This window comes from Diaphorina citri, unplaced genomic scaffold, assembly GCF_000475195.1.
Source record: "Diaphorina citri unplaced genomic scaffold, Diaci psyllid genome assembly version 1.1 scaffold69, whole genome shotgun sequence".
NCBI lineage: Eukaryota > Metazoa > Arthropoda > Insecta > Hemiptera > Psyllidae > Diaphorina > Diaphorina citri.
In genome coordinates, this window is record NW_007377506.1 from 63,921 (window position 1) to 75,633 (window position 11,713).

General features: G+C 40.0%; 1 protein-coding gene across 1 annotated transcript in view; it reads right to left on the bottom strand.

Moving 5' to 3' along the window:
- Positions 1-10,639, bottom strand: part of LOC103520241 — a 42,244-nt gene extending 31,605 nt beyond the window's left edge. Inside the window, exons 1-4 of the mRNA XM_026831362.1 lie at positions 10,546-10,639; positions 10,006-10,121; positions 916-1,057; positions 230-335 (exon numbers count right to left, since the gene is read on the bottom strand). Coding sequence (XP_026687163.1) covers positions 230-335; positions 916-1,057; positions 10,006-10,121; positions 10,546-10,624 — 443 coding nt within the window. The 5' untranslated portion in view covers positions 10,625-10,639. The remainder of the gene's footprint in view (positions 1-229; positions 336-915; positions 1,058-10,005; positions 10,122-10,545) is intronic.
- Between the last annotated feature and the right edge of the window lie 1,074 nt (positions 10,640-11,713).

Here is an 11,713-nt window from a genome sequence, read left to right on the forward strand (position 1 = left end):
GTTTTAGCGGGGTTTCACCTGCTTATCATACAAAAAAGTTTCAAACTTCTAACCCTTGGACACCCAGAAACAATATTATGGGCTCCTGTCATGTCCTAAATGTATAAATTTACATTAAAAAAAGATGATTTTGTCGGCAAAAACGACGTACTGTTCGTAGTCTTCAAGATCCTCAAAGGAAAAAAGAAATAAAGATAATTTGGAAAGTGAAAAAAATTTAGGTACTTACTTCATTATGGAATTGATCACAATCCGCCAAGAATCGAATGGTTCCATCATTTGAAACGAGAATCCTCTGGTAGTCCAATCTGTACATGGTAATAGTTCGTCCTCATCTGTAATAGAACAACATGGATAAGTAACTCTAAGTAACCTTTGAAGAAGTGCAATGCATACTAGGGAAACGAGTTTCCTATGTCTTTTGAAACCGCGTTTCATGAACGCGGTTATGAAACGCGGTTTCAAAAGTTTGCACTGCTCTGTATTAACCTTATGTACGGATTTCATGAAACGCGTTTCATTGCGCTTAATGTAACTGCATTCATTAGGTACATCCAATTTTGAAAAGCCTTCCATAAAAAAAAACTTAGCATTTTGCAAAATTTCAAACGTAATATTAATGAAGAGAACCGTTTAAACCTTTAAGATAGTTGCTGTGACGTCAACAGTTTGCGACATGTAAAGTTCTTTCAGGAAAGCAGCCCTGGTACCTAAGTGGATGGCAACTATTAAGGTCACTTTCTGCTTTCTGGTGATCGTTTATACTAGACTGGGGACTGTTTCATATCTTCTAGCCCGACAGATATACGCAGGCAAAAATAGGTCACTTTCTGTTTTCTGGTGATCGTTTATACTAGACTGGGGACTGTTTGATATCTTCTAGCCCGACAGATATACGCAGGCAAAATTTTTTACCTTCAAACGTCTCGAATTTCCTGCCATCTTGGAACCAGACACAGGCCTTGACTTGAGCAGTATTCCGAGTCACTCGTTCTATTGCTAGGGATACTAGATTTCCTTGTGCATCCCCACCACAAAATATCAGTCGATCCGAACCCTGGGGAAAATTGAAAATAATAGGGTTCCGTATTCAAGTCTCGAAAATATTGTCTCCGTAGCGAAACAGTCAGTTTACATACAGAGTATTTATAAAGTCCGGGGACCCCTGAATATTTCTTGAACGGCTTAACATAAGAAGCTGAAATTTAGGGTAGTGTTTTATCTTTTCAAATACCATTTTTTGAAGTAGTCGCCAAATTTCGCCCGGAGCCAGGATCGGTCCCAGGGGGACCAACTTTAAAATCTTAAATTAGAACCCCCTACTTGTGATACAACATATAAATTTTCTAATGTGATTTTTGGAATCGGGGATGCATAACTAAAAATTTCACGGTTCTAAGCAATGTACAGACAAATCTACAATTTTATTTATATGTATAGATAGATTTGTCTTCACGAGGCGAGGCTGAGATCAATCCAAAATGCATAATTATGATGCCAGTAACACGTGAAATGATAAAACATATGTGTTATATAGGTAATATACACCATACAGACGTATTCATAGTTATGTAACTATATACAAATGAATCTACAGGGTGTTTAACCTCAAAGTGCCCCATAGGAAATTAACCCGTAAAATCAGTGCCTTTATTGAATGGCACTATTGGCACTACGGGTTCTGCTGATTCATAAGTGTCCAGTAATGTCCCTTCTTGGCTAGCAATGACTTGTGATTCCCCATCTAGAACATATAAGTCCAATGTCCAGATACTTTCTCCTCACGTAATTGATCCGTGCTTATCCATACGATTAATTTCAATAAGGTTTGATCTCTATTTTAATATACGTCCAGCCTAAGGCCAAACATTCATAGTTCATAGCGTGTGATTATACCTTGAGTAGTCGTCAAGACACTCGCCTGTTAAACAGTAGGGCGTGTATTTATCTTCAATATACTACGAGAATTTGGCCACAGTAAAAGTAGCACCCTACTGTTGGGGTAAAAGATATCTCAAGTCCTATCCAAGAAGTAAGTAGTACCATTTGCAATGCAGAAGGTCCCGGGTTCGATTCCCACCATCGACAAAAAATTTGTACTCGTTTTTCGATTGCAAATATTTTTACGGGTTACTTTCTGGTGTTCTCGTGTTGACCCAGCATCTAAATGGGAAGTATAGTGTCATTTTTGTCTCTTCTCGCCCATCTGATGAGAGGCACACTACCGGATGGGCATGTTACGACACAGACTACAGGAGTCTAATGTTGTAGTGGTTTCATTGTTCCGAAAAAAGAAGAAAAAACTTCCAACAGGAAATGACTTCTATTGATATTCTTACCTCTACAATTTGTCCGGCCTGTAGAACCACAATGAGGTCTGCATTCTGAACTGTGCTCAACCTATGTGCTATCATGAGTACTGTGCGACCTTTACATGCAGATTCCAACGCTGCCTGTACCAACTTCTCGGACTCGTTGTCTAGGGCACTACCAAACAAACGAAACATTTCCTTAGTAATATGCAGACGAAAAGAAAAGTTCAAAGATAGAACATGGAGGAGAAGCTTTGTTTACAGTCGACCCATTTCTGGAACGACTTAAGATTTAATGATGAAACAAACACTGTCCGTACACTATTAAGTACCCACTAAGTATTAAGTATTAGGTACCCACTAGGTGAGGTTAATGCTAGAGGCGTTCTCTACCACCTAACCCAGGCGTTCTATGAACCGGTCTTTTCCCTTACTACATAATTATATCTAATATATAAAAATGAATGTGTGTGTGTGTGTGTGTTCGAACTTTATGCCTGGCCAAACCGCTCATCCGATTGCTATGAAACTTTGTCAACTTATTGCTTGCACTCCCGTGAAGGTTATAGGCTATTTTCCGGTTCGTTTTTGTTAAGCTACGCCGAGCAAGACCACTAAATGGATGAGTGACATGAACGGCCATGCCTTAAGGATTTACTAGCAGAAACCCGGAGCGAAGCGACGGATTTCGGCTAGTTATTATTATTTTTAAGTCTCTTCCAAGTTCCAGGCAGCCCTATTGTGTGCCTCATGTCCTGTAAAATTTTATTCGTCTCAATTCTGCCACTTTAAATAAAGTGGGAGGGGGGGACGAATCAAAAAGAGTACACGTATGCAATCTCCTTGACCAATTTTTTATTCCGGGTTCGAATCTCAGCAAAGTCGATTTTTTTTTTTTTTTTTTTTTTTTTTTTTTGGTATTTGGGGGGCTGACTGCAAAGTTCTCATCTCGAACCTACGGGACTCCATCAGGACGATAGAAGCAGCATGGGATGCGGACAAAGCGGAGTTGGGGAACCTGCGGAAACAAGTTTCAGCTTCACGACAGCTAAGTTGTAGTTGTAGTGGTAGTAGTAGGAAAAAACTTAGCATTGTAGGTGACAGTCATGTTCACAACTTAGAGCCTGTGTTGCGCAAAGTTTTCCCTCCTAGTTATGACATAAAGTGTTATCCTAGGTCAGGTGCTAGTGTAGAAGACATTTGTACGCTATCAGTACGTCAACATGGTCCTGAAGATATTGTAATCCTATTTGTAGGTACCAATGATGTATGTAAGAAATCTTGGTCTAGTCTTGAGGCGTCATTTGTTAAACTGATTGAAAAGTTCAAAGGGTGTAAACTAGTTGTTATTTTGGTCCCTCCTCGCCGAAATTCTGATGAGTTCAATAACCACATTCATTCCTTGAACGTTAAAATTTCAAACCTTATCAAAAATAAGGGTGTGTCTTATGTTAATCCTGCCAGTGTTCTTAGAAACAAGCATTATAGTAGGGACAACTTACGTTTGAACAAGCTTGGTAAAACCTCTATTTGTCATATGCTCAAGTCTCATGTTATTAATGGTACAATGTTTACTGACTTGACTAGACCAAATAATAGTCACACTGATAGTAAAAGGGCCAATCTGTCCAAGGTCTCTAGCAACACAAAGACACGTGCGACTCACGAGACCAACACGAGACCAACTAAGGGTTCGTCGACTCGACATCAAAATAGCACAGGTAAAACAGGTAGTGCTAATGGACAAAGGTACAGTAGATATTCACCTAATAGTCAGTACACTCGTGATGAGATGCAAGGCAGGGGCGGTGCCAAGTGGCGCAAGGGAAAGGGTACACAACATGTAGGTAGGAATAAGGACTCAAGAGTCAACACCCGTGTTTTCTATAACAATACTTACCGTGGTCCAGCTTACTATCCTCCCCCTCCCCCTCCTTTCCCTGATCACTGTTTCCCCCGTTCCCCCCCGCACCCTTATGATTATAATTACAGCTACTACTATGATGTCGAGCCCTACAGTGATCCATATGAAGATCATCAGGGCACATCACGTGGTATGATACGTAACGTGCGAGACACACCCAACATGGGTTTTTTCTAAGCCTCTGACATTGACTCTTTCAAGGACTAGGAAGTCATCCTTTTTCTTCCTTGCAGGTGAGCAATCATTCCATGTCACGGTTTCTAGACCGTGGAATGCACTCCCTGTCTCTGCCAGAAACTCCACGACATTTGGTAGCTTCAAAACAATGGCAGTGGAATACATAAAATCAATGTCGGGTATCTAAGCATTTAGATCCTCGACAAAACCTGTGGTTGGGTGGAAAAGCTCCTTTTGGAGAATCCTGCCACTTAAATAAAGCCAGAAAAAAAAAGTTCCATAAGAAATACACAAAAAGCAGAGACTGCGGGAGAGAAATGTTCCGCTCTCGACCAACATTTCGAGTTTCGTTTATGTTTTTAGTTTGATAACTATGCAGCTAATAGGGAGCGCGAAGCGCGACCGTATTTTTTTATTATCTTCTACAAGTTCGGCCATGCCTCGGGTTCGCTCCGGAATTCAGCTAGTGTATCTATTAAAAGTAGCAGACAAACCTTGCAAAAATAGCTAGAGTACCTATTTTGTTTTAATGAAAATTGCAAAAAAAAGTAATGAAAAAGAAAAAAAAAAAAAAAAAAAAAAAAACCTAGGGGCCCCTAAAGAATGAGAATCTGTGGATTCTTGAGCAGGGCCCGAGCTATGGCTATCCTCTGTTTTTGTCCTCCTGAGATTGTCACCCCCCTCTCTCCCACTACTGTATCATACCCTGACGGGAATTCTGAGATGAAGCCATGTGCATTGGCCAACTTTGCTGCTTCCTCTATCTGAAATCATTAGCATGGCATAGAATAGCAACATAGCAAAGAGTGACCACGATAAAGCAAGTCTAATTAATGATGAAATCATTAGTTGAACGAACAAAGTTACAAAGGGGTCGAGTGGATTGGAACACATGACATGCCTTCAGGCACAACTCCATTTCACGTGTTTGTCAAGAGTCCAGTTTTTTTACCTTGTCCTTGGGATCAATAATTTAAAGAAAATGTTTTTTTCTTCTATTTCTTAGAGTGTAGTGAGTAACCGACTGATATAATCATGAGGGGTGCACTCAGTCTCTTTGAAGTTAAGCAACCTTGCACGTGATTAAAATCTGGACGGATGACCGTCAGGGACACCACGTTTTCCTATCCCGTCCTCCTCTGTTCGATTACGGGACGATAAGACTTCCGTTGTTACAGTTTCCTGTTTTTACTTTCCTTATCCTATAGGACGGCAAGTAATGTAATTGGGTCAAATTTTTACTTTCCTTATCCTGTAGGAAGGAAAGTAATGTAATCGGGTCAAATTTTCGATGGTCAGTTTTTAGTGTCAAAACACGTTTTGAGGTCCCTAGAGCCTAAATCCAAAGTTTCAGCCATTGGTCCGTGTGTGTGTCTGTCTGTAAACAAAATATCTCGAGAACGGTAAGAGCTAGAGACTTGAAATTTAGTATGTAGCTCTCAAATGTGACAAGATTGCGACACGAAACTTTTGGTTAAGACCGGTGCAACGGTTGGCAGCATTTTACCGCTTTTTGGCGGTTTTCGGTGTAATTTAACAATATATCGGGAACGGTATAAGCTAGAGACTTGAAATTTGGTATGTAGTTCACAAATATGACAAGGATGCAACACAAAACGTTTGGTTGAGATGGTTGCTGCGCTTAGCGGTATTTAGACGGCTTTTGGACAGATTTCGACCGTTTTTTTGGCGGTTTTCAGCTATAGCGACAAAACGGTTAGAGATATTGTAAAAGTTAGGGTAAAAGAACACTCAAATAAGCATCAACTCAAATATACATCGTCACTATAGCTGAAAACCGCCAAAAAACGGTCGAAATCTGTCAAAAGCGGTCAAAATACCGCCAAGCGCAGCAAACATCTCAACCAAAATTTTGTTTGAGCGGTGCCGGTGATGTGTTAGATTTTTTTTAAGTTCTGATCTGTAGTTGGTAGCGCGTCTGCCTTGTAAGCGCTAGGCCGCGGGTTCAATTCCCGCCCGGGGCGAATTTTATCCTGAACGGATAATATTCGTTCTCGGAACGGCTGGCTTTCTCGTATCCTGTCTTTCTTCTCTCTTCGATTTCGGGACGATAAGACCTTAGTAAATACCTAGTTACAGTTCCCTCTATCCAATCCATTTAAAACTATAATAATAACAATAATGAAATCACCCACCTGTTCGTCTGATACACTAGAATCACCATAGCGTATGTTTTCCCTCACACTAGTGGCGAACAGTACAGGCTCCTGATTTATAAGTCCTATAACATTGCCGCGTAACCAAGTACCATCCAGGTGTTTCAGGTCTACACCACTGATTGTAATATTCCCGCTCGACACATCATAGAACCTGGAATGAAAGGATTTTTTTCATTTTTTATTTACATAAATAATCAACTTCAAATCCAAACTTTACAATAATCGTAAAAGAACTAACAATGGAATAGTTAAAGCATAACATTCGCCGCAAAATTGGCCGTATACCTGTTGCAATGTTGGAAAAGTAGAGCGAAATTTCAGAAATCGCCTCCAGAGTGTATCGTCAATAGCGGTCGTCATTTGAATGGTGGACTGTTCAAACCTTCATAAAATCAAATCTCCCACATTTCTTGATAATAATTCAACAACAATCATCAGTTAAGACTAACAGCCTTTTTTTAATCGAAGTATCAAAAAAGTAAATAACCGCGCCCCGCGCCGCACCCTATATTGTATATTGTGTGTCTTCTCGCCCATCTGATGAGAGGCATACTACGACACGGACCACATGCGTCTAATGTGGCAGTTGTTTCATTGCTACGAAATAAAAACACCTGTGAATTGTATATTGTGTGTCTTCTCGCCCATCTGATGAGAGGCATACTACGACACGGACCACATGCGTCTAATGTGGCAGTTGTTTCATTGCTACGAAATAAAAACGCCTGTGAACACAATGGAAATATTCTCTCAAAAGCTTACCTTTCTAACAGGGCCACAATGGTGGACTTTCCATTACCCGATGATCCTACTATGGCAACTTTCTGACCTGCTGGTATCCTGAGGTTGAAATCCTTCAGGATAGTCTGCGAACAGAATGGAATCAAAATATACAAAACTACAAAACGCAATTAACATTGAACGAAGGCGTACCTAAAAAAGGAGGAGGGGTGACAGGACTAAATAGTCCGTTTATCACAGCAGAAGGCTACTGGCTACTACGATTATGGTGGTCAAATTCTCATATTATATTGAGGACGCATTCCATACCTCGGCCGAGATTGAAACCACGTCCTCCTGTTGACAGGCGGGCGTCTTGACCACTACACCACGGAGGAAGGGAGAGAGGGAGTGAGGGAGAGAGGGAGGGGGGAGAGAAAAAATTTTATCAAAAGTTTGCACTGCTCTGTATTAACCTTATGTACGGATTTCATGAAACGCGTTTCATTGCGCTTAATGTAACTGCATTCATTAGGTACATCCAATTTTGAAAAGCCTTCCATAAAAAAAATTTAGCATTTTGCAAAAGTTCAAACGTAATATTAATGAAGAGAACCGTTTAAACCTTTAAGATAGTTGCTGTGACGTCAACAGTTTGTGACATGTAAAGTTCTTTCAGGAAAGCAGCCCTGGTACCTAAGTGGATGGCAACTATTATAGGTCACTTTCTGCTTTCTGGTGATCGTTTATACTAGACTGGGGACTGTTTCATATCTTCTAGCCCGACAGATATACGCAGGCAAAAATTTTTACCTTCAAACGTCTCAAATTTCCTGCCATCTTGGAACCAGACACAGGCCTTGACTTGAGCAGTATTCCGAGTCACTCGTTCTATTGCTAGGGATACTAAATTTCCTTGTGCATCCCCACCACAAAATATCAGTCGATCCGAACCCTGGGGAAAATTGAAAATAATAAAAAATGGTCTAGGGTTCCGTATTCAATTCTCGAAAATATTGTCTCCGTAGCGACTACGGCAGTTTTGATTTAGATTGTCCATCTGCTTGTTTGTATATTATCTAGAACGGTTGGTGCATTTTTGATTCACTTTGGTATGCACTTAGCAAGTAAACCTTAGGACCTAAAAAAGGCCCTTAAAATCATTGTTATTCAAGAATTTTTTTTTTTTTAAGTTTTTATAGCGAATAGCTTCCTAGTAACCCGAAAACACAACTCCGACCCGAAGTTGTGACTTCCGTATGAAAAACTCATCCCTAAAGGAGATTTAGCTAACAATACTAGTTACATTAGATCCTGCCCTTACCTGCGATACTGAACGTGAAATTTCGTAATATCCATTTTCACCATCATGTCCGAAAGTCTAAATTTCATTTTTGGGTCTGAATTTCAATATGACCCATTAGAGGGACCTACTTGAAGCAGAAATCACCAATCGATATGAATTTCCTATTTTTGGTGCTTCCCCTATTGGCAGAAGAACATGGAAATATGAAAAATTGAATAGGTCATAACTCCGGCCCTGGTTGTCGGATCGAGATCAATATTGTACCAAAGTACTACGTTCTTTAAGTCCTTTGATAGGGTAAGTGTACCATTTATTCGCCCACCTAAAAAACGTACCATTTATTGGCCCACCTGTACCATACGCCACATAAGTCTGAACTGTTGTATCACAAGTAGGGGGTTCTCTTTTAAGATTTTAAAGTTGGGTCCCCTGGGGCCGAACCTGGCTTCGACCTTGAATTTTTATGTTGTATCACAAGTAGGGGGTTCTCTTTTAAGATTTTAAAGTTGGGTCCCCTGGGGCCGAACCTGGCTTCGACCTTGAATTTTTAATGCAGACGAAAAGAAAAGTTCAAAGATAGAACATGGAGGAGAGGCTTTGTTTACAGTCGACCCATTTCTGGAACGACTTAAGATTTAATGATGAAACAAACACTGTCCGTACACTATTAAGTATCAGGTACCCACTAGGTGAGGTTAATGCTAGAGGCGTTCTCTACCACCTAACCCAGGCGTTCTATGAACCGGTCTTTTCCCTTACTACATAATTATATCTAATATATAAAAATGAATGTGTGTGTCCGAACTTTATGCCTGGCCAAACCGCTCATCCGATTGCTATGAAACTTTGTCAATTTATTGCCTGCACTCCCGTGAAGGTTATAGGCTATTTTCCGGTTTGTTTTTGTTAAGCTACGCCGAGCAAGATCACTAAATGGATTAGTGACATGAGGTTTATAGAGTTAGCTGACTGCAAAGTTCTCATCTCGAACCTACGGGACTCCATCAGGACGATAGAAGCAGCATGGGATGCGGACAAAGCGGAGTTGGAGAACCTGCGGAAACAAGTTGCAGCTTCACGACAGCTAAGTTGTAGTTGTAGTAGTGGTAGTAGTAGGAAAAAACTTAGCATTGTAGGTGATAGTCATGTTCACAACTTAGAGCCTGTGTTGCGCAGAGTTTTCCCTCCTAGTTATGACATAAAGTGTTATCCTAGGTCAGGTGCTAGTGTATGAAGTCTTGTGTCTCTCAATCTCTCATCGCTCATCTGGTACTACGGGATGGGCATGCTAAAACACAGACCACACGAGTCTAATGTAACAGTTGCATCACTCTGGTACGAAATAAAAACCGCGGTGAAACACTCATTTTTAAAATTAACACTTACGGAGTTGGCTGAAGAGACAGGCAGGTATTGGTTATCTAAAGTTTCTTCTTCGAGTGTTGGAAACCATTGAGATTGGCCGGCCCCGTGTAAGACCCATGCTTCTAGATAACTCAAATCTGAAAAGAAGCAATATAGGGTTATATATATTTGTTAAGTTTCTAATTAAGGGTTTAGTGCCACTTGTTGGGAAGTATCAGATTGGTGGTTTGAAACATTACCTTAGGTACCACCTATTTCTTACTTACTGGTACCACATTTATCAATTTATCATACAGCGAAACAAAAATTCAATTACGTAGGTACCTACTTAACCTAATCAAGCTGAAAAAAAAAAAAACTATTTTCAGGTCTGAATCACAGAATTTCAGATACAACATTTTTGATCCCTCGGGGACCTTCAACAAATTTATCATTTGGTTAAAACCATCACTTTATCAATTCGGATAAATCACTTTAATAAATTGCCCGTTGCACAATGGTACAATAAAAAATGATAATTTGAAAGTAAAAAGACAAATTACTTAAATCTAACAAACTTACAGTTGAAAACGTTTCTCTTGATGAGATACACCACAATACCAACGCCAAGAGTTATGAGCCCCAACAAATAGGTAAACATGATTGATTGATTGATTGATTGATTCTATTGATGGTTAAATTAGAAAATTGTTCACATCACGGATGAACTTGTTAAAAAGGTGTGATCGATAACACAAACTAAACAAAATTATTGCCCGCCATTCACGCTCAGACCGCCTGACAGAGGAACGTGGATGGCGGGTAAAGTCCGAGACCCAGGTCCCTCAGACGAGACGGTCTGATAGACCTACATCTCTTGTTTTTCCACTACTCACGCTCAGACTGTACCAAGAAAAGTTGTATTTTCCTTCCGGAATTTAAGATTTTAAGCTCTTATGAATCTCGTTTAACCTTTTTTGGCTGAGCGCGAGAATATGTCTCTTTTAAGGGAGATGTTTTCATACAAGGGGGCATCTGGGTAAACGCCACACATATAATATGTCTTGGCTTCAAAAGTGTAGTTGACAGACCGACCTCAGTGTTCAGTTTCCCGAAAGAAAAAATAGACCTAAACTCGAAGTGCGTAATGTTAGGTCGCCGCGGTCGGTGTGTGTTTTGATACTGAATGTTTTGAAGCCAAATCGCGGGAAGTTTCTATAGATTGTATAGCTCACAATTTTTGCCTGCGGCGCTGTTCCTCATTCTTATCGTGTTAACCTTCATCCCCCAGGATGTGTGAACGTGTAGACCGAAAAATTACAAAAAAAAAAAATAGATTGAATAGCTCACAATTTTTGCCTGCGGCGCTGTTCCTCATTCTTATCGTGTTAACCTTCATCCCCCAGGATGTGTGAATGTGTAGCCCGAAAAATTACAAAAAAAAAAAAATGCGGCGCAGTTATTTCATGTGCAAATGGAGGACTTAAGCCCTTACCCTAGTGGGATGAAAAAGTTTATTGAGTAAAGGTTCTCGAATACTATTTTTTTTAAACCTACATTCTGTACCTACGTAGAAAGAAAAAGACGTATGTGCAAATTATGTACAATTAATTTATTAGTCTATGATTATATTATGTACTTGAAGAAAAAAAAAAAAAATCTGTTGTGACGTAGTGGGAATAGGGTGGAAAATCTTGAAAAAGTATACTGGAAATTTGGAAAAAATGGACTGGAAAACCGAGAAAAGTCA